General features: G+C 35.1%; 1 protein-coding gene across 2 annotated transcripts in view; it reads left to right on the top strand.

The window, feature by feature from the left end:
- PTPN3 (protein tyrosine phosphatase non-receptor type 3) overlaps nt 1–23,724 on the top strand; it is a 90,313-nt gene that overhangs the window by 15,743 nt on the left and 50,846 nt on the right. For both annotated transcript variants that reach the window (XM_053959324.1, XM_053959316.1), the window contains exons 7-10: nt 8,343–8,463; nt 12,285–12,372; nt 17,074–17,162; nt 22,417–22,480. In XM_053959324.1, coding sequence (XP_053815299.1) covers nt 8,343–8,463; nt 12,285–12,372; nt 17,074–17,162; nt 22,417–22,480 — 362 coding nt within the window. The remainder of the gene's footprint in view (nt 1–8,342; nt 8,464–12,284; nt 12,373–17,073; nt 17,163–22,416; nt 22,481–23,724) is intronic.

The raw sequence follows: 23,724 nt of genomic DNA, 5'->3' as shown, positions 1-23,724 counted from the left end.
CTATAAGAACTTACATCCTTCTCATCTGCCTTCAGCTGACAAAAAAAAATTCAAATGATGATACTAGAAAAACATCTTTTGTAAGAAAACTGAATTGGAGTCTGACAATGCCTCACAAGCATCCTCAACAGATAGTGAAAAACAGCTGGAGGAAGATCTTTCTCATTAAACAAATAAAGAAAACAAAACAGGTTGGGGGTTTAGTGGAGTTTGCATATTTGTTAAAATAGTCAGGGGAAAATAAGTGAGAATAGTTGTGTAATTATTTGGCTGAATCTCATTTCTTTTATGGAAAGGCTAACAAGACCCACAGAAACAATTTTGTAATTTTTGTTTGAAACAAGAATCAAGTTAAAATAATTAAAGTGTGGTTTTCAAAGAGGAATGTGATAAACTCTTAGTATCTTTTGAAACCCTAAGAGTCTATGAAACATTTGCTTTTATGTTTAAGCATATCATGTGTTGCATCCTTTTATAAAATGAAACTCTAATCAGATTCAAGCTTCAGTAAGAAGAGCTGAAATTTTCCAAATTTCTCACAGTCCCAGTTTTGATGCCAAATGAAATGCATCCTGCTCTGGTGTTTCCAAGGCCCAGTAAGGGCACTTGAAGGCTCAAACTCTCTGCACCGTTAGGATTACTAAATGAATTGGTGATCCAGTTATGCTAAAGCTCAAAACTGAAGAACGCAAAGATTTTATCAAAAGGGAAATTAATCATGCTGTATCTAGTGTACCCCAAAACCCAAAGTTGTTCCTGCTTCCCCTTCAGTTTTACAACTGTTCCCTTTTTAGTACTTAGGCTAGGATACCTACAAATGCAGTTACCTGTACTAAAGAAGAATGATAGAAGGACGGTGAAGATTGTCAAAGGGTACTAGTGTATTTTAATCATTGTCTTTCATGATGGATTCTGGATTCTCCATCTCCATATTTTTCTGTTTTTTTCTAACTTCTGATAGTGCTGCTTTTACCAGGTGGTGGGGATTTTTTTTTTGTTTCTGTTTTTTTTGTAATTAAAAAAGCCATAGCACAAAAAGCCCCAATCCCAAAAGTAACTATTTTTTGCTATCTGATTTGCTTTCTGTTGCTGTTTGTGTAATACTGATATTTATTCTCTGCACTGATAAGGAATGAAGTGTTTAATAGAAAGACATATTTCCTTAAGTTTTTTTTTTTTTTTTGCTTTTACCTGAAAATGATGGCATGGGAAAGGCATTTTTGAAATCAAGGGTTTCAATCCCCTTAGTGAGTCATGTTTGCTGTGATTCCTGTCAATTGAAATTGTTTTAAATAGTTTTCTATCAATGTTTTAATTTCTAATCATGCTTATTAAGGAAAGCTGAAGTTCTTGGTATGAGGTAGCTGCTTATGAGAAATCCATTGTCTGAGGTTGCCATGAATCAGTTCTACCTGAGCTATTTACTGCCACTTCTTGGTGGCTTTCAGGCTGCTCTCTCCTTCTGTAGCTTCCCTTGTACGCAGAAGGGAAAATCCTTGTTGTCTGACAACCTTGTGGGTTGTTGATTTAAAAGGTGTAGCAGTTGTTGCTGATGGGAGAGCTGAAGCAGTTCTCTTTCACAGTGTATGAAGTCTGGTGTTTGATATTTCTGCTCTTCTTAACTAAAGTTTTTCCATGTGCTGGCTGTATGGTTGGCCTTCAGAGAGGCTTTGTCTGAGTTTTCCAAGGGGACAGTTTTTGGTGATATCTGCTGGGATGCTGCTTCTCTGTAGTGCCCTGTGCTCAGGTATTTGGTTCTGAAATAAAGCTCTGACGTGTCCCTCTGCCCTGCTGCAGCACACCCTGCGTTGCCTGGTGGGGCTAAGTTACAGGGGAACGTAACTGGGTGTGAGTACTGTGTCTGAAGAACATGTGACTGAACCTGATTACGAACATAGTTCAGACACTTCAAGAATAAGTTGTTAGTGTATTTTCAGGAATGTGATTTGTGACAAAAGTCTGTGGAGTTTGAAATATTTTTTTCTTTAAGAACTTGTTAAGATGCATTTCAAATAATTTCATCATTGTGAAGTTGGAAGGATACACTCATACTTAAAAATCTTGATAAATCGTGTGTTTTTACTAGTGTAAAATGGGAATGTTGTACCATCTCTAAAACCAAATAAGGAAACCTATACAGTACGACTACTCCTTTTTTTAAATTTTAAATGGTGATTTAGCACCACTCGTTTTCTATCACTTCATATAGGAAATTGCCTTTTCCAGGCCATCGTTTGAATGCCCAGCTACTGGTATGTAAGAAATCCCATGGGTTTCATGAGAATATGCTCTTGTGTTAATAAATCCATTGCTGACTTGGAACTTGAATATGAAGCACAGGAATAAAACCAGCAAAGATGTTATGAATGCTTCTAAGCTTGTTTTTTCCTGAGCATCAGTTGCTCTTGTCTCCTATGGTACTGCTCCTCTCAGCCCTGCTTTAAGACCCAGGAATCATCTCTAGCACACTGCTATCTGTCTTTGGGACTTTCAGAAAGGAGTTGACTGGTTGCTAGGGCTTCCAATGGACTTTAACCTCTTCTAAGGAAAGGAAGGCTGGTGATGATGAAGAGTCAAGGAAAGTTGAACTTAGTGTGAAAGTCTCTCAGGAACTGGGAATAAGAGTGATAGAATTTTGGGAATGCCAGAAGATTGATATCCCAGAGATAGAGGTGGGCTGTAAGACTTAGAGAACAGCAACAGCAGTTCCACAGTGAGGCCTGACTCTTCTAACTTGCCTTCATTTTGCCTCACTTTATAAAAATTAGGTTGACCCCTCAGACTTCCTAGTTTATGGAAACCTCTCTCTTTTCATGGTTAGCATTTGGGGATTTTTCTGTGTGTGCTCTCCACCCATGGTTTCTTGAAGTGAAATAGCGCTCATAAGGACATCTCATATAAACTGACAGATTAGCTTATGGATCAGCCAAGTTTCTGCTTGCTTCTTTCCAGAGCATCTTTAACCCTTGTGCCTTAAAATCAAAATCTGACTGGATTAGTAGAGAGAACTTTGAGCTGAATTTCCAGGGTTTGAAATTACTTACTGGGTGTGTTGGGCAGTCTGAGGACTGTGTGCATGTCATATCTGTTCTCCTGAAGCCTGCAGCAGTGCTGTTCAGCCAGAGGTACCTTTTATCATATCTTACAATACCTGTCGTCAGCAGTGCCAGTGTTATCTGTGTGATAGTGATGAACCTCCCAATACAAGAATCAGCTTGGAGAGATTAATTGAAAAACATTCCTATTTCCTTCCATATGGTTCACTGAATTCTAGATTGTTGCACCTGAGCTTGCTAGCATCTCTGTACAACAGATCATCTAAGAGTGTCCTGATTGTTTATATACAGCAACTTTCCAGCTCTTTTGGGCTGGTTTTCCTTAATTATATTTTACAGTTGTGTTAGGCAATACAGAAGACACTTCAGGAGATCATTGCTTCAAGTATTGTTTATGTGATGGTCTTCCATTAAGCCACAAATAATTTTTTGAACGGTAACACTTCAAAACAAGATACAGTCTTCAGAGTGGAGAACTCCAGATTGGGATACTGGCCAGTGCTGTAGCTGAAGGAGCTGACTTTCTGCAGTGCCTCTTAGATTTGATACTACAATTCTTCTGTATTTTTAAGCTGAATGAATTTATTAAATATTTTTATGTAACATAACTAAAAAAGGGGAAAGTAGAGTTTCCCAAGGTCAAGGTCCATGTAATTACACTCATGTTAACAGCCTCGATTTGCACCAGGGAAGGTTTAGGTTCTCTATTAGGAAAAATTTCTTCACCAAAAGGTTTGTCAGGCTTTGGAAGAGGCTGTCCAGGTAAGGGTGGAGTCATCATCCCAGGAGGTATTTAAAAAATGTGTAGATGTGACACAGAGGGATATGGTTTAGTGTGGGCTGGTCAGTGCTGGGTTAAGGGTTGGACTCAATGATCTTAGAGGTCTAGTCCAACCTAAATGACTTTGTGATTCTCAAATGAGTAGTGGTGAATGCTGAGAAACAACATATATGGCAGAGGATCAGATGCATTAGTTTGGTAAAGCCTCACAATGTTTTGGGAGTATTGGTAGCTATTCCTTGAAGGCTTTTATACCAATACCTCCTCAAAATGAATACTCTTTGTACTTTGGATTATACTTTGCTTTTCTCAATAGTTTTTTGATTGTGTCTGTATGGTTTCTGAAGTACATGTTGTATTTGAGATGTAGAAATGGCAACTCAGTATAATTTATAGTTTCTGATTTGTTTCTTCCTTCTCCTTGTGGCTATTGTTTTGTGTTGTTGTTTAACTGTGTCTGGGTTTTGAGCTGCTGATTTTTACTTTTTAGTTCTTTTAATAAAAGGCATCACAATGACTGGCTCATTTTTCATTCTGGAGTGGTAAATAACTTGGAGACTACCATTGTGCATGCATAGTTTTCTTTATTTTTCCTCTACAAATGTTTCTTTGTTTTTATTAATGCCTAATTTCTCATTCTGTCTTACCACAAAATGGCCAGCTGTTGTAAGTGGTCATAAGCAGCTATTTACAGTCATGCCTAGGCTGAACATTTTGTAAGGGCTCTTGAGTATAAAGCATTATTTCCTTTTACAAAACAAATTAGTTTTAATTCACATGATAGCTAGTTCTACTTGTCCTGTAGGGACATCACAATTACATAGGGACTCAGTGGGTTAGTGTTCATGCTCGCATCCTTATCTGGATACAGGTTCCACTTGTTGAAACACCTTTCCTTCTCTCAGCATTCACTTCTGAGGGTTTTTTGGTCCTTTTAGGAGTTTCTCTCTGAAAACCATTTTCAACATGGTGTCATTTTGCTTATTCCAATGTACCTTTTTAGTCTGTCTTTAAGTGTCTACATTTTTATGTTGGTTCTTTGAAACTGAATTGTGCTGTAGCGGATTGTTTTCTGATTCCAGAAACATATTAATACTTGAATAATTTTTAGTTACTGGTGAGAAACATTTTATGCTAGGAAGTTCATCTTTCTTCTGTTCTCTTTTTGTGCCAAGAAGCAATCACTTAAAATTTCTAAAGTGATTAAACTGTATGGATTAAGTATCTTTTCTTTTTGTGCCTCAGTGTTCATATGATGATAAATTAATCATTAGCCTTTAATACTACATTTCACCCTCATCTCAAGAATGCGAGTCATTATTGCTGTCCTGATTTGGAAGCCAGTCAAATGATCCTAACTATGTTTTAATCCTGTACTGCAGTTTTATATGTGAGAATTTTTACAATGTATATGCAATACACTTTCTGTGGTTTGTTTATTCTGTTACCCTGTGAACCTTATCTTTATATGTAGTTATCCTTTTTTTAAAATAGACAACTCAATTCACTTTTGTGCTTTATTCATTTGACCTAAAATATTAAAATTGCTATAAAGTTACAAATTCAATATGAACCTGCTTGATTCTTTTCTGATACACTTCTCAGGACTATAGAAAGTTGATTTAAAGACTAGCTTTTGTAGGCATTCCTTTGGGTAAGTTTGCCCATATGTTCTATAACTAATTTCTCATCATGGTTAGCCAATGAGCCATTCATACATTTATCTTCTTGTATCTGAAGTTACTGGAAATGCCCATGTGCAGAAATAGGTTTGGGTGCTATTACTTTTTATGCAATTCTTTTTCTTATTATTTACAAATAAAGTCTGTAGAATGGAGAACAATGTCATCTGCAGCTTGAAGGATGTCTGAACAAAATACTTTTGAAAAACGTATGAAGAATATATGGCTTGTTTAGGCTTCAATAAGGCATAGACAGATCCTATACTCTGTAAACATATATGATCTCAAGACTTGTGTTTCAAGCACTTATAAGCTCTTATTTTGTTGAAAGTTTGTAGAACTAGTGTTTCATGTCAACGTGGCTACTTGGCTATTAGACTTCTTTTACTTAGAAATTAAAAAAATACCTTGTTTTTACTGAATATGGCCTTCTAAATTAATGGTCCATTACATTCCTTTCTCTAAAGCTTTTTCATATTAGATATAGAACTCTAAAATACAATATTCTGATATTCAAATATCAGGGGTTTGTTTGTTTTTTGACTCGTCATAGTGTTTCATTATTTTGACCAATTTCTCTCACTTAGCTCTATACTGTTTGCCCGTTACAACAAATTAAAGAGCACCAGTGGTCTAGAATGGAGAAAGGTTAAAATATTATTATTTTTATACTGTAACTTTATCTTCATCGAGTTAGTATCTGCTGACTCACTATCAGAGCGGAAAATATGTCAGGAGAAACTCAGATGAGAAATAGGTCTTTAATATTTCCTGCCCTTCTTCCCTTTTCTGGAGAAATCCAGTAAAGAGATAGAAGCACCATGGATTATTATTCTTGCTGACGTCTTGATATGTCCTCACTTTTTTTCCTACTTGGATAATTAAATCTTACACAAGATCATTAGTCTCGCAAGATGTTTCTCTTCTACTGTAACAGCTGGCTAGGGAGTTGGAGAAGCTAAATTTCTCCCCTTGTTGGCATGGCCTCAGGTAGCTAGTAGCAAGAGGGGAAAAAACCCAGTGTAGCCTATTTAGGAGATTAGAAAGAAGACTACCTCATAATGCGTGAAGGAATAACAGTTGTCCCTTTTAGGGAAGGTAAAATTACAGTAAAAATATCTTTTCCTATTGCAAAGAGAATTTAAATAGAAAACAATGTTATCTTATTCCTAGCAATCTGGTCTTTTCCCATTGGCATTCAAACTGGCTGCAGCAAACCTTAAAGATGTAGATTGTTTCATAGAAAAAATGGGTTGTGTTAATAATTAGTAAAGGACAGGATCCTCAATCAACAACTGTAATTGTGAAATTGTGGGTTTTATTTTACACTTTATTAGCATACTACTTATTTCTAAAAGTTTCAAATTTTCACTTTTATTGCTGTTGCCTTAGACTTAGCATTGTCAGGCTTAGACTTTTGTCAATATATGGATATTCCTAAAAATCACTTCAGTTTCTTATGATACTTCTGCATCATCTGTCTTGGTTGATTAGGTGTTTTTTTGTTTTGGTTTGTTTTTATTAGTTTTTTTTTTTTTTTTTTTTTTTTTTTTTGTTCTTCTTCTTCAGATAAATTTTACAGTAATGTTCAAATATATGTTTTGGTTTTCATGGAATATATTTAGTTCTTCACCTGCCATTTGCTAATTAATTTAAAGTTTAGGCTACCTTTAAAAAGAAAGAAGTATGCAAGGCTTCCTGTATTTAAAGTAAATTAGTTTCTCTTTATTGTTGCCTTTTTTATTTAAATATTTCTCTTGATGCCGACAATTAGGTGTGCCAACTATATTAGCTTTTGACTGCATTTCCCTGGGAATTGTATTTTATCATTGTAGTTCCATTTTCTGGACCATATAAATCATACAGTTTGAATATATATATATATGTGGCAAATATTAGTTATCCCTTGCATTACAGATCATACATAATTACTAGGTATAAGTTATTTCTGATGTGCCTCTCATACCCCTCAACTTGAATCACTTAAATATATCTTTTTTTTTTTTTAATTTTCTGAAAAATAGTGTTGATATTGATAGTATATCCTAAAAGTGTGCTCTTGAACTTTGATTTAGTTGAGGAGGTTTTGATGCTGAATTGTTTGCAGCCTATCAGTTACTTCCTTTTGTGTTAATTTGCAAATCATACTAATAACTTCTGGGAAACCTCAAGGCTTTATAATCACTATTCCATACTCCTTATGAAAAAGAAGGTTAGCACAGGTTATAGTTATTTACGTTTTGTAGCAGCTTTGTAATGTTATGTGTCAATCAGCAATTATTTCACATTTTCTGTTAAGTAATTCACAGCTGAATTTCTAGGACAGTGTCATAGTTGGTAGTGGAGTGATTTCCACCTGAATTTGTGAAGAGTGAATGATTTTAAGTGACAGATCTTGTTGAAGACTTCTAATATGTTCTACACAAGTAAATGTGTCAAATTGATTTCATTTGCCATCTCTTAAAAGCAATTGGGTGTTCTCTGATGTTACAGTGCTGCACGTCTGTGTCAGCACAGCACGTGACATCTGTCTGGTGCTGTTACAGGTTGTGATGCAAAAGTGAGGCTACATAAGTAACTAAATAAAGTACTGAGTCATTCCGTGCCTGAGATTATAGTTATGGCAAGTGCATTTTTAAAAAAATCTTACCTCGCTGAGGTCATACAGTTCCCAACGTTCAACACTTCTTGTCTGTTGGTAAATAATTGGTAATTTCTGCGTTTTCCCATATGTGTACGTGTTTTAATGAGAAGGAATTTCTTCTAAACAAAAATCCAATTAACTATGAAAACTGTATATATGTGTTTCTTGTTTCTTAACAGCACAACTTGGAGACTATAATGCTTCAGTGCATTGTTCAGGATATCTTTCAAATTACAACTTTATACCGGAGCAGAACAAAGATTTTCTTACCAAAGTAGAAACGCTACATGAGCAACACAGGTAATGTCAACTTTTAGTTCTCTCTTACCTCTTGAGCTTTTAAAGAAAAGAAAAGATGTCAAAAGGAAGACTCAAGTTCTTAGTAGTTTCATTACAACAGCTAGTTGTATTTCATATAGCTTCTGTTAAATGAAATACTTGGGTTTATCATAGAGATGCTAGATTAATTATATTCTGAGTAAGCTTCTGTTAAATGAAATACTTGGGTTTATCATAGAGATGCTAGATTAATTATATTCTGAGTATGATGCTAATGTGTTGAAACATTTAAATAAATGTCTAGTTATAACCTCCAAGTGATTAGTTAGCCTTAAATATTATTAAAGACAACAATCTAGAACACTGTACTAGATGTTTGAGGGGTTTGCTGCATGGAGGACATTTGATCATTTTTCAAATTCTAGAGATTTTTTTTTTGTCTATATATGTGGAAAAAATCTCCAAGAAATGCCATAACCATAAAACACTTCAATTAACTTGGTGCTTTCACTCCCCTCTCCTGAGTGTAATACAAAGGCTGCAACAGATTATTCCAGTCAATGCGCTGCTAATTATTTTTTTTGACCCTGCTGATTTATCTCTTGTAAGACTGCAGCTTTGGAATTAGTGGTGTTGATCAGATACTTGCAAGCTGAATGCAAATATACCAGTCTAAGAAATTGTCTGTGAGCAAATGAAATAAAAATCTCTGTAGACTTGTTTTCTCTGTCTGTATCTTAACTGCAGCAGAACGAATTCCCTGCTCTCTTAGTTTCTTTGATTTATTCCTTGAAATATTTCCATTTTCATATCTTCCTAATGTCCCTCAGCTGTTTTTTCTCATCTTTCAATACTCTTACTTTTTCCTCTGGTTTCTTTACTGCTAGTGGGTGTAGTGAGTAATTTTAAACTTCACGTGTGCTCCCTAGCTATCCAGAGCAGGCATTGTCATTTATGGGGCAAAAGAAGATAACCACTGAACTCTTCACTCCAGCGGTCCTTTCTGTTGGAGATACTAATCTGGACTGCTTTCTGAACAGTTCGTATTCAGGCACACAACAACTGATGCTTCTACTCCTTCCAAATTAATTGGCAGTTTCCAGTAGTCTCAGTAGTTTTTTGAGGGAGACTTTTAGACAGGAATGAATAAACCTGCTTGTCTTTAGGAAGCAGTCACCTTGGAGACCACTGAGGGAAGTTTCTGAAGAGTCTTGGAGTGGCTGGTCATGTATTTAGTGCTGTGATAGCAAGAGATATAAAACTGGTTATGTTCTGCAGAGGAAAGATCAGAAGTTAGCATTGGTCCAGACTAAGGTGTGGTGGTGTCTGTTGGAAAGACTCCTTTCTTCTCTGTATCCTTTCAGTGATATCAAAGCTTTCACTGAGTGTCTTTGGTGGGTGAAGCCTTCATGGTTGAGAAGTTTAACTTCTGTATTGGAATTAACAGACATGTTGGTAATTGAATGTCTGAATAAAAATACTGAGTAAATTGAACTGGAAAAAAATTTTCTTTATTGTTTTAACATGTCTTTTGAAACTTAGCTCTTAAGGCCAATCTACTATAGAGTGCAAGGAGAGGCAGACAAATTGTTTATCCTGGCAGTATTTCTTGCATACTCCTTTGGCATTCGTATGTCTCGGACATGAATTTGACTAGATCGGTGCCAAGAACATACTTGACAAGAATGGTTCTGGTGTTCACCAGAGCTGCTGGGAAGGAAAGATGGAAAGGAAGAATTTACTTTTTTACCCTTTGAGAGAACATTGTTGCTTTGGAATGAGATTTCTGCTCATCTGGAATAAAAAATATTACTGTAAACCATATCGGTTATCTGTAAATTATTATAGCTTTGAAATTGGTATTCTTATATTAGAGGGTTTCAAAGCCAACCCTATAAACATCTATGCTTTTTTCATTCTTTACTGTCTATCTTTTGGGAAACTTTCACAATGGAAAAGAAAAAGGTGTGAATTGCTGAAATACAGACTTGAAAAGTAATGTTATGTCTTGTGTTACGTGTTGTAACTCAGTGAAAAGTTTTTGTTACCTAGGTCTTACGTTGCTTTTCAAAATCTGAGGAGTATTCCCTGAACAACCCCATGCCACATGGTTCAGTGGACAGTATGTAGCTTTTAAGAAAGCAGCTATTGTCGTGTTGAACAATAGCTTCAGAAATTTTCCTTCTGTGTTCAACCTAAATCCATAGGGGGATTTTTCTGTATGTAGTTGGTTCTAATGTGGTTTTCCTGCTGTGTTTTGCTTAGTAACATAAGCAGCCTGAGATCTTAGGATGCAGATATTGTCCAAATTGGTAAGGTTTTCACAGTGCTCGCTAGATCCAGCTATCAGTTTGAGGAGAAGGATGCATTTGAAACTAAATAGGATGCTTATATTCCAGATGAAGTTCGCTAGTCCTTGGGTATCAACAACTATAAAAATTGGAACATCAAGACCGATTTCCTCTTGCCTGTTTATCTCACTGAATAATTACCATCTGCTTAGGGACCTGAAGGTTTCGTTTCACCTCTAATTGAGTAGGAGGGTGTAACAACAACGAGTAAAATATCTAAGTCTGTGCTGAGATACTTGTTGGCCCTTCAAGACCCAAGGCATGACTGGTCTGGTGTAGATGGAGTATACAAATTGAGAACTAAAATTTGCAGGCATATCTTGTTAGTGTGCAGCAGACCTTCTGTACAAAGTACTTGATCAAATTATTTTAAATGACAATAATGTACTCTTGCAAACATATTCAGCATCCTTTCATATAACAAAATGGCCATTTCACATTGATTTGCTTCTCTAATTTTCTGACACAGTGAAAGATATAGGGTCTACTAAAGTTTTTCAGAGTCAAGGTGACAATAGTCAGGGTACAGGTAGATCTGAGAAACCAGTTTAGCTCAGGATTGTGATAAACAGCAGTTTTCTTCATCTTTGCTCTCTTTTTTCCTGATATTATGCCATCCTCAAGCCACACTGGCCACTGCTTTCCAGTTCAAGGTAGCTTTCAGTTTTTTGCAGCATGATGTAATATTTCCTAGAGTGGCTGTTTCAGGGCATTGCATTTTGATTGTTTTGCATTTAAAAAGAGGGATATTAATTGGAAGTAATAGATGCTGGAGTTCTTAACTCAATGTTACATCAGCTTTTTGCAGGTTGTACCTAAATTGCATTTGATTAATGTAATTTTATGTATGTTGTTTTGGAATCTTACCTAGCAAAGAGTTGTTTTTACCTGTACTTATAGACGCTTTCTTGAAGCGTCTATAAGTACAGGAGGTCAAATGACAAGGAGGCTAAATGCTTTTATGATTTCAATGTCTTACCTGCAGGAGAAAAAAATATTTTAGGACTTACAGATTTTAGGTAACTTGGATGGCTTTTCCTTGGTGAGTTTCATAACTTTAACTTTTAATCTGTTCTCTCGCCTTTATTTTATTAGTGCGTTCATGCTTCTTATCTTTCTTCTACATGACTTCTTTCTGAGAAACTATGAAATATATAATATTTACAGATGCAGCTTCTTACTAAAAAGTCAGATTTTACAGGAGAATTGTTTCCTTGTCCCTTTGAACATAACAGATAGCAAAGATTTTTATAAAAAGAGCTGGTCCAGAGTGGCTAAGGTAATGAAATCGTGTATAATTCACTCCATTTTTTGGGAGTACTTTAGCAGGGCCTTCACCAGTAAAGAAACTGTGGCACTACTTAATGTGGGTTTTTTTCTGAGACACTGGACTTCAGCATTCTTCTGGTTTTATGCATTTGGAATAAATATAATATCTTCTACTTTTGACCTGTCTGTGGCTCATATTTATTATTTTTTCCCTTCTTCTAGTGGCCTCAAGCAATCTGAAGCAGAGTCCTGCTATATAAATATAGCAAGAACACTTGAATTCTATGGAGTGGAATTGCACAGTGGTAGAGTATGTTTACATTGTAATTTTTCCCTTGGAAAGTAAATTTATATGCTTTTTTTTACATTAATTAATAGCAGAAAAAAAAGTAATATTTAAGTACTGACTTTATCATGTATTATTTTTAAGTAGAGCTGGGTAATTTTTCAGTAACTTGTGTGATCTAGGTGCTGGAATTTCAACCAAATAAGCTAGTGCTCCTCAAAAGGGTAGCAAAATATTTTTTAGGATAAACTATTTAATTACTGCAGTATATTTTTACATTAGATTTCTAATTTTACAAAGGTTTCTGAATGTCTTAGCATGACAGAAAATGAAATGCTCTGTTTAGTGCTGTTAGTCAGCAGGTGTTTTAAGAGTTTAATTTCTATAAATTTCTAGCACTAATTTAAGTGTTAAGATTATAGAGGTTTTTTTGTTTGTTTGTTTAAATTCCTATATTCTCTGATTCTAGGCTAAATCTAAGAAGTATTTAACAACTTGAAAGATGACCACTAAAAGTGTATTTGAAATCTTTTACATACAGGGTGTTCATTGATAAAGAAACATGTCTTAGTATTTCACTGTCTACTGCAATTTAATTTTTTGGCTACACTATTGATCTGAAGTGAATCTCCAAAATGCTTTTTTATTTGCATCCTAATGTGCAAGTTGCCTCTTGTGCTTCTATGCAATAGTAAATTGTTTTAAGGCTTGTCGTGCAAAAGGGAAGTGTACTACAGATAATTGATTTCCTAGGTGAAGATGACTTCTAGTTTTCTTAACTTCTTTGACTTTTGTTAATAATCCTGATACTAAGAGTTATAATGAAAAATTCATTAATTTTTTTAATGATGAGGAATGAATAGAGTGAGTAATTTGCTTCCTTCAGCATATTTTCTTGTTTTTCTTTATGCTGCCACAAATAAGTGAGTGTTGCATTGGATTTCTAGAAATTCCTAAAGTACTTCTGTATGAAGCCACTGTAATTACATTCATATTCATGAATACAGCACTCAAAAGGTAGACACTTTTTTTAATAATGGAGAAAAGTAGAAAGGAAAGGAAATGATCTTATTAAATCTGACTTTGTATAGTCTGTTCATTGGGTCATCTGTCACCTTTCTACTTTATTGAAGAAGCTCTTAGTGTTACACTCGAGATCACTATATGCACTTAACTTGATTGGATATTTGCCTTTAACTTCTATTATAGCCTAGTATTTTGATAAGCCAACTTGAGTGCTAAGACTTCCACTATGTGGCCAGTCTCTTAATAGTAACAGGATGTTGTTTCTGCAAGCTCTTCTAATTTCCATTATCCTTCCTGAGCTGCAGGTTGCTGAACTGCATGCAGGATGTCAGTAGTGGTCTTACCAGTGCCAAGTAGTGATAATAGACTGGATTCAGACATTTCAGCTAAATGAAATTTCACTGCAGACCATTTTGCTACTGTTTCAATTCAAAATAATAGTTTTATCAAAATTCCGGGTTTTTTTTAAGAATTAAATATTTGAAGTGATCTGGTTTCTCTAACAGTTGAACTAGACATCTAGACATTTAGAAGCTGCTAGGATGGAAATAGAACCCAAACCAGAAAATATCATGCCACCTTCCAAATTGAGTTTTGATATAATTTGAATGTTGAGCTTCATTCTTCCTATCCCTTCCTTATCTCAGAGTAGGTAATGGAAAAAGAAAAGTACAGAGAAGGATAACAATCATAATTGTTTTAAGGAAAAGCCTTCTGTGAACAGAAGGTGAACAGCATGGAGAATGTGAATAGCCAACAAGATCTTCAGTCTACCTAAAAAGAAACAGGTTTCAGTAAAGGCACTTTTTCCACAAGGCTGCAGTTGAACTGTGAGCGTTACTTCTGATTTAATGGATGCCCACGGTGAAATAGCTATCAGGAGCAGTCAGGCAGTCACTGGAGTCCATTAAGCATAAAAGAAGCTTCTAAACCAGGAAATCCTCTAGCTGTAAATGACCTGAAGCTGAGAGGAAGAGTTGTTAGTCAGGGTGTAGCTGGTTGTCTCTGAAGTTTTGTCCTTCCAAAACATCAGTTGCAAGTCCTTGTTTGGATTGAATGCCATGAGGCAAACCTCTCAAACAACATGAGGTTGATCTTGCTCCTGTAGGCCTGTAAGAAGTTTACAGTGAAGGTTTGTAAGCTGCTTCTTCACAGAGGCTACTGTGATCTGCCCATGTTTTGGCAGGGAGGTTTACAGTGCCTCCTGATATTCTTCCTCCCTCTCAGTACTGCTTTTAAATCATACTGCTTCCAGTTCTGTCACATCCCAGTGCCTTGACCTGATTTAGCAGGGGCTGATTAAACTGTGTCTCTGTGAAAGGCTTTAGCTCTGTGGATTCTGATGATCTTGTTCCTCTTAGATTGTGTGTGGCAGAAGAACCAGGGAACACCTGACTTTTATACTAATGGCCCAAAGAAGCTGGTGCTCCTGTACTGGTGGTTGAGAGTGGGATACTTTTGGATAATGTTTCTTAAAGAGCAGATGTACATATAGCTTCCTTATTTTTTTTTGTTTTGTGATAGAAAGTTAAATATTTAACATGTGAGCTTTCTTTTTAGCAATTTACTAAACATGCAACTTCAATCTGAGCTCAGTTTTCATCTGCAAACACTTCTGCTTTTTTTCTGATGAAAAAACTGAACTGCTAAAATATTAAAATATGCAATAGTGTTAGGAGACTCAAGAGAGTGAATTCAATATCTTAAAACTATATTGATATGTCTTGAATTTCTATTCTCCTTTTCACTCTGGACCACAATCCCATCTGCTCAATAATTAATTTGCTGTTAACTCATCTTTCATTTTTACTCAGAGAGTCGAAGATAGGAAATTTGTTGAATCAATATTATTTCCATATCTACAAAAATCAAAATGGTAATTGTAAATTAAATCAAATGTGAATCAGTATTTAACTAGCTAGATGCCTGGCATTATAATTTTTTCTCTTTACAACCTTTTTATTATCTTCATGTTACCTGTTTTTTTTATAAATATATGCATGTTATTTCTTTTTTATGATATTTAACAGCATGATGTTTTGAAAGATAAATAAATGTACAGCAATATAATATTTCATATAAGAGACCCTCTCTTTATGCTCTTCCAGCATCTTGATTTTTGTGTTTCTTAGGCTCAATACAAGAGAACTCATAATAACAAATAACATGGGAGATTAGTGGTTTGGGCTGGTGCAGAGGAGGGTAAGGAATGAACTTTGTTCTGACAAAGCTTCTGGAGAAAATAGAGTAGTTTAGTCTAATTAATCCCTATCAAGTGTTTTAGATAATCCTTTATTTCTACTTAATCATGTCGATTTTAAGGTTTTACTTTTAAAATTGTTTTTTCTTCATAGTATTGATTTATAAAAGCAGGAACCTGGAGTAAGCTCAAAGTGCTAATAATGCAATTTTCTACCCTGCTTTAGGTTGGCCATATCATGGCAGAAACAGCTAAACTGTAGGCAGTTAATCTCCTGAATAACTCAGTGTTCTTCTCAAGTATTAAAATACAGGGATGTCAGTTCTGGATTCCTGTATTATGCTTTGCAAATTAGGTTGGACTTCCCTTATTCATGGGCCTGTATCACACTTCTGTTCAACTGTTTTTAAAAGATTTATTGTAGACTTTCCACAGTACTGCCAGAGCACATGCTCTGTACCTTACTAATATAAAGAAATTGGGATTGGACATGGAGGAAAGCCATATATTAATTGAGCCCAGAGTACCATCTAGAGGAGCAACTGCGCTACTGAAGGCTTTGAAGAGAATCTGTTACTATTGGCTGACCTTCAAAAACAGTCTGAAACTGCTTTTGAGTCAAACCTGATATTTTAAACAATGGATTCTACTTACATGAGGATTTATGTATGCATTTAGCTCTGTTTAGAAATCTATATAATAACACATTAGTGTGTATTAATCATAAGAAATGGGAAGCCAAGGTTTGTAACTTCTTTAACGTCAGTCTGGGTTTAGGCTCAAAATGACCATCCAGCATTCTCCTCTCTGCCTTTTTGTTGTTTAGTTTTTTTTTTAAACTGAAATGTTTGCTTCTATGGAAGAATGTATTTTCTCTTGAGTATCTCAGTACCTAGAAAGGATTGTAAAATTATGATTTTTTTTCCCCCAGTTGCATGTGTTAATCTAATGCACACTTTTTGGTTTAGCTAATAATGGATTTCATTTAATGTATGAAATATTCATATGCACATGTATTTTTCCAACATATTCTCATATGCAAAATTGTGGTCACCTCCTGTGCAGTCTTTCTTGGTAAGACCTTTTAGGAAAAAGTAAGGAATTATTTCCTCTCTTTTTTTAAACAGCATATAATCAGGCAATTTTTGTTCAGTTCCCAAAATTCTGTGACATTTGCCTGACTAATCTTGGGAAGTATTTCAACTTCTTTCCTGAAATTAATAAGGCTAGACTTGCAAATTTACTCTTGATACAGACCTAAGGAACGTCCAGGGTAGTAGGATGAACATTACAGCTTTTATGAATGAATAATATTTAGAATGTGTAATAGATAACATCAAAGGAAAGAGATGCACAAAAATCAAAACTCAAAAATGTCATTGATTTTGTTCCTTAAGTGTAGCAATTTAGATACAGAAAGCTTGAAAATAAATTGATTAGTAGATAAATGTGAATGACATAAACCACATCTGTGTTCTTACAGTATTTTTCTTTTTTAGGATCTCCATAACCTAGATCTCATGATTGGGATTGCATCTGGTGGAATTGCTGTATATAGAAAACTCATATGTACAAGCTTCTATCCCTGGTAAATTCCTGTATTGTAAAGAAATATGTCCATTTTTTTCAATCTTACTTCCATTTACTTTCACATTTATTCCAAAGAAGCCTACACTACATATATATATTTGTTCTTTATGGAATATTGTGGTATTTCCTTGTACTTAGATCAAAATGAAAACTTGCCTAGCCTTTTTTATACCTTTAAGACTTTTAAAGTCCTTGCACTGTGTGAAGTCTTGATCAAGTTAATTTACATACCAGTATGAGTACATTATTAGGAGGACCCTGTGGTCTTAGAGATTTTCTGCTGTTATGCTCAATAATATGTCTCTTTAAAAACAAAAAAAATCAATCAGTATTGCTATTAAAGTTCAGCCCCTAACTCTACTCTGAATTAAGTTCAGTCTGGACTTTTTAACATGGCATTCAGCAAGAAGATACTCACTTCTTGGAGTATAAATGTAAAATTAGGTTTTTGGAGTTTCAGATTTACAGGAAGGAGAATAATATAATTTAGAAATTTTAAAATCTCATCAAATGGGTATATAATATTAACAAGCAGGTGAGAGACCTTCACATTCTTCTGTGATATATAAAACATTAGAATGCATGATTGTGCTGTAGAAAATAACCTCTGCAAAGAAATAATGTGCATAAGAACTGTAATGTGGATGACATGAGAAGTTACATAAGCTATAACTTCTTTTAAGTGCTTTTGGACTTTATTAGTTATACCATACTAAAAATTATAACCTGAATAAGAAATTATATGGAGGTTGGGCATTTCCTTAAGGGTTTTTGTATTGGATCAGAAAGAAATTTTTTCCAGTCTTTCCTTTTTAAATGAAGTATGATTTTTTTTTTATGCTTGATGAAACTATAGATTTGTCGTTATACCTGAGTTCTTTGTTGAATTTGTAACAATTTTTCTGGATAACTTTTTCAGTAAGATAGTACAGTATTCTTAATCATGACAGAAAAATGCATTCCAATGGGTTGTACTTGCTTTTTGGCCCTTAATTATACAAAAAAAAAAAAAGCTCCCTAGCTGTATTCTTTAAATACTAGTGTCATTCCATCCTTTCATTTATGAACCCAAAGAAACAGCTATTTCCTGTAAAAAAATAAAATCAGTTTCAATTTAAATTCTAGGGAAAAATATACTACATGGTCTCTGGATTTTTTTTTTCTTTGCTGTGAGTTGCATTTCAACTCTCTGGGATATACTGCAATCATCCTGGATAAATGCATGTCAGTAATAATGCTCTCATGCAGCAGCACAGTCAAAACTTGTATTTTTCCATTTCTAATGCACATTGAAGCATAAAAGACTTCTCTTTCATCAGTGTGCCTTGAGTGCTGCTCTTTCATACATCAGCCTCTCAGCTTCTTTGAACCGCTGCAAGTTTTAAAAACTGCCAGCTGGAGGCACATTTTATGTCTTCTGCCAGTCTTGTTCTGCCAACTTAGTTGACCTAAGTAGCATATGAATTGATAATAGTTGTTCCTGAAAATCACAGAGTAATGGCATTTTAAAATCTGTGACTATATGATTTTTTTTCAAGGAAGGGAAAGATAGTTTATAGCACACGAGGCTGGAGGAATCTACAACTTCCTGTGCTAGTCCTGAAGAACACAGAGGAATAAAACATAGATGCTAAAACATTTTTCACAAAAGCCTAGTCTTATTTACAGGAAAAAAATGAGGGAAATAAAACCCACAGGTATTTCAGTTCAAATAATTCCCACTCTAAAATACGAGGTTTAGGCAGTAATATTTTCAGCTGACAGCTCATGCAGTTGTTCCAAGCTTTCCTACTTGCACACTTTCTCTCTCCCTCTCTCTCTCTAAAAATTTCTTTTCATCTTGAAAGTAAAAGCTCCCTACACAGGGGCTGTCTTTTTGATATTTTATTTCTGTCATCTTGCATGAGTTTATCATAATTCTTTGTGCAGGAATGGTGTCCATTTCCTGATCCCACTAAAGCAAGCAAACAGTGAAAACCACCAGAGCGGAGTTGCTTGGGATGTATTTGTAGTATGGATTCTCACTTTTATTTTAGATCTCAAAGCAGCATATATTTCTGTAATGCCTGAAGTGGTATTTATTTAGCCTCTTTTTGGAACACCATTTGTATCAAGTGGTTTTTCCTATGGACTGTTGCAAACTTCTCCATTAATGAGTTGGAACTCAAGGTGGCAGCAAACACCACCAAAGCACTCTTTCCAAAATTTTAAGTAAAATACTCTGCAGTGGATGACAACAATACAACTGTGCCATATGGTAGTAGTCAAAGGGGACCAAAAGTTTTCAGGAACAGAGGCAGTGAGAGAGTTCTGCCTTGGCAAGAAGACTCTTTTCAATCAAAGCAACCTACGTAAAGAGCTGACTGATCAGTCAGCGACAATGCAAGTCAAGATAGGTTTAAAAAATAGCTTTGGATTTAATGCAGCATTTTGTGCACTCTGCAGAGTTATTCTCAAGGGTGCTTAAGTGTTCTGTGGTAATTTCCAAATGATTTTACAAGTAAAATGTTAATGGCAAAAACATACAAATGCTCTCTATATCAGCAGCAGCTAAAGTTAGGTATTAAATGCTATTTTGTGTCTGCAGTTTTACTGCTTTGAAAACTTCAGAGAAACTGAAACTGGCATAATACACTGCTAGTTAAACCTTGGAAAACAAGTATCTTGCATAGCAAATTGGACAGAATCTTTTTTCAGTGGCAAAGTATAGGATTTACAGGTAAAGGAACTTTTTCTTTGCTTCAAGTCACAAGTACCAGCTTGTTAGTACTAGGTTCTAGAACAGGACTGCCAGTTTAATCACAAATTAGCAATTCTGTGGCCCACAGAGTGACAAATCTATTGATGCTTGTGAATGACAGGAAGATGGGACCCAAAAGATCCATTATTCTTAAAATGCTACAGCTAGTGAGTGCTTTTTAAGTAAACCATGAAGTTTAATGAATTGTGAACGTTGCACAGTCACGGAACAGATTATTGGTGAGAGACAAGGGCCACTGAACTACCAGTTATAATAACAGTAACTGCATTCTATTAATATAGTTTTTGGGTATGGCATCTTCAAGAACTTGTTAAGTCTAAGTGCTTTGACACCTTAATATGTTAGATTTTTTTCTATATTTTTCTAGATGTGAACATTCCGTCAATTTGTGGGTATAATGTTGCAAATGATTTGTAGTTATTGTTAAATAAAAATGTCAGAGTAGCAAGTGTTCTTCATGCCTGAGCTAAATAGGTTTAGATGTACTTTAAGAAGGCTGAATGGAATTGAGAAGGGTATTCTATTTAGGAGAGTGTCCAAATAAAGAGATTTAATGCCCTGATTTGGCTCAAAGTGATTATATGGTCATGCACTGAATCATGGGGGTTGTTTTGGTTTTGATGGGGTTTTGGTAGTTTTCTGTTTGTTTTGGGGTTCCTTTAAAAAAAAAAAACAACAGGGTAATGGAAGAGCAATTGAGGGAGTTTTGGTACTTTAGGATGCTGGCTCCCTTTTTGTTGTTGGTTGCAAGGCTTTTAACTTAGTCTGCAAGGTTAGTTTTCTGTGTCCCACATTTCAGCTGGCTTCGTGTTGGAGTAAGACCAGACTATGACGGCAACTCTGGAATAACTCCAAAAACTTGTTTGTTGAAGTTTAGTCTAAGTCAAGAAATGTGGTAAGAAAGAACCAGAAGCACAAAACTTGAGTGGCACTAGTTCAGGTAGAGTAGCACTAGAATCAAGGAAGAATTAATATACAATGAACTGCAGCTCAGGAAATACAACTGAGAATTTATATTACTTGTCATGTAGCTCTGAATCAAGACCTTTTAGATAAGCAACGCAGATCAGTGATGTTTGAGGTAGCAAGTCAAATGGCACAAGTATTTTAAGAGTTGGCCTAACAGGAGAGGTGGATATGATTTCAACTTTCCATTAATTTTCATGCCAATTTGTCTTGTTAAAGAATAGTGTTGAAATATCTGTATCTTTGTGGTTCTGTAATGGATGGAGAAAAGCATTTTCTGAAAACGGCACACACTGTTTTCCACCTCTTGTGCAGGAAGAGGGATAGGTAATTCCATTCATATTCTTGTTAGTAACTGGCAGATATATTCTCCTGTGTCCATGAAGGATGTTGCTCTATAACTCAAGTGCCTCTCCCATGAACAGTGGGGAATGAGTTTTTATGCCATCCCGCTTGATGAGTGATGCAAAAACTGTGCCACACTGAGAGGACTTTCAACAAAGTTCATAGCTGATATCTAACATCCTGTGAAGCATCAGTTCATGAAAATATTATCAGATTTTTAGCAGTAAACTTACAAATCCCTTTCATGGTTTTTTTTTCGGGCAAATATGACTTGATCAGACCCTAAATAGGTTTCCTTAAGGCCTCTGTAAGATTCCAGCTGACCATAGATGAGAGATTTCTTTGTCCAGAAATGCAGGTTTTCAGTTACTGAAGTAGAACTAGTGCAGAGAAAATTTAGGTATTTTTGACAAATCTTGTTTTGCTGTGGGAAGGTGTGCAGGTAGGTAGAAGTTTGTTTAATTTAGCAAAACTGATAACCATATAATTAAAATGAAAATTTCTTGAGCATCGATTCCAGTTGTAGTCTTTACCCTAGAGAATATGTATTAACACTGTGTATATTTAAAAAGAGGTGTTCAATTCTAAAATTACCACATAAATTACATAGCAATGTATAGTAAAATGTCTCTCTGTCCAGAGAATGTGAATGTCACATCTATGTTAATGAAGTGAAAAATATATTAACACTCATTCTTACAGTTTTCATCCTTTTAAAATTATGATTTTATCTAGAGATTTTATTTAGTCATTAACAGAAGTACATGATATCTTTCACATTATGAAACCAATTCTGCAATGCCTCTGCAAAGTTTCAGTTGTTGTAAGACCAATCTTGTCATGTCATTAGGGTCTTAAATTTTGTTCCTTTAGTCACAGTTGTCATATGACTCTAAAGTTATACAAAAGTTGACACATTTAACATTTGTGCAGCTTAGCGTAGAAGATGTCATCAAGTTTTTTGCTGCAAGAATAGATTTGGTGGGAGAGAACTGCTGTGAACTATTTAAAGATTAAACGAGGACATCTATTTGCCACTCAACACGGGAGATGGCTGCATATTATTCATTGAATATTTTACAGCTATAATCTTTCAGGCTCACTGTACACAGTATTATTTTTCATTGTTTTATTGCTCTAAACATTGCTTGGTATTTCATGGCCTGTTTCTTTCTTTTAGGGTGAACATATTAAAAATTTCCTTTAAAAGGAAAAAGTTTTTTATACAACAACGGCAAAAACATGTAAGTAGTCCTCTAATTTTGTTTAACTCCAGTGACGATATTCGATATTTTATATTGAATGTAACCTACAAACAAAGGTTACATTCATTTTATATTGAATATAACATTTATTTTACAAACAAAGGATCAAAAAGCTTTGTTGGGGTAATGTGCCTTTGAAACTCTGTTTTGTTAACTTGGTCTTGCTATTCTGGTCTGCTTATTCGCTCTCTTTTTCCCGTTTATTGTTTCTTTTCCAACACTGAATCCCTCCACTTTGAGTCTGTTGGATTCTATCTTTCCCATGGAGGTTTCTTCTCCCTTGGAGACTTTGGGTAAATGCAGATCTCCATCCTTGCTCCAATATCTATTAACATAGCATATTTCTCCTTTCTCATAAGCATCTGCTGCTCCTTCCCTTTTTGCTCTCCTTGCTGTGTAGAGTTCCTCAATGCAGTGAATTTACTAAACAACTGCTTGTCCCATCTAGGGGGAGTTTGTGAGGTCCCTTCAGCTTATGGGGCTCAGAGCTCAGGAAGAAAGCAAGGTTCCTGGAGGAAAGGAGAGCTTTGCAGATGAAGAACATGAGGTTGAAAAGGGGAATAGCCCACCTCCTGCTGTGTGTAACATGGAGGGCTTTAGGAATTGGTAAATTATGTGAAGATAGTTGATAAAACAAATATAAAATTTTTCAACTGTTAAGAGATGGCTTCTGTTGTTTGCTTTGTGCTCTTTGCAGAGCAATTGAAATATTAGTCTATTTAATGGGAGAGGAAATCTTGATAACTGATTATTATTGTACTGCCACAATATGAAAAAAATAAGCTATCTTTTTACAAAGAGCATAGATTATTTAATATGACAGAAAAAAAAATCTTCTCAGAAACTGGTGATCAGCAGATATATAAATATTTTAATTCAGTTGAGGACAAAACTTAGTAAAAGGTAAGTGTTAACTTGTGCCTAAAGTTAATGAAGGCTCTTTCTGGTAGTACACAAGCTCTTAAATTTTTAGGAACTGCGTTACAAGACCACTTCTTGATCCACGTAGATTAGAAGATCTGAAGATCTGCTGAACACAGATTTCTAAGGAGGATTTTTTTTTTTTTTACCCAAAAGGAAAATGTTTTCTTCTTTTTTCTTTTCTTTGTGTCTTTCTTTTTTCCCAGTTTGGTGGGCTCTTTGAAATTTGAGGAGTGTGCAAGTATATACATGTTATTTTTCAGGATTCACGTTTTAAAAAAGTTAGTATCCAGAGATAGTGT

Source organism: Vidua chalybeata, chromosome 1 (assembly GCF_026979565.1).
Source record: "Vidua chalybeata isolate OUT-0048 chromosome 1, bVidCha1 merged haplotype, whole genome shotgun sequence".
Taxonomy (NCBI): Eukaryota; Metazoa; Chordata; class Aves; order Passeriformes; family Viduidae; genus Vidua; species Vidua chalybeata.
Note: the sequence above shows the minus strand (reverse complement) of the source record. Positions and strands in the feature narration are given on the sequence as shown.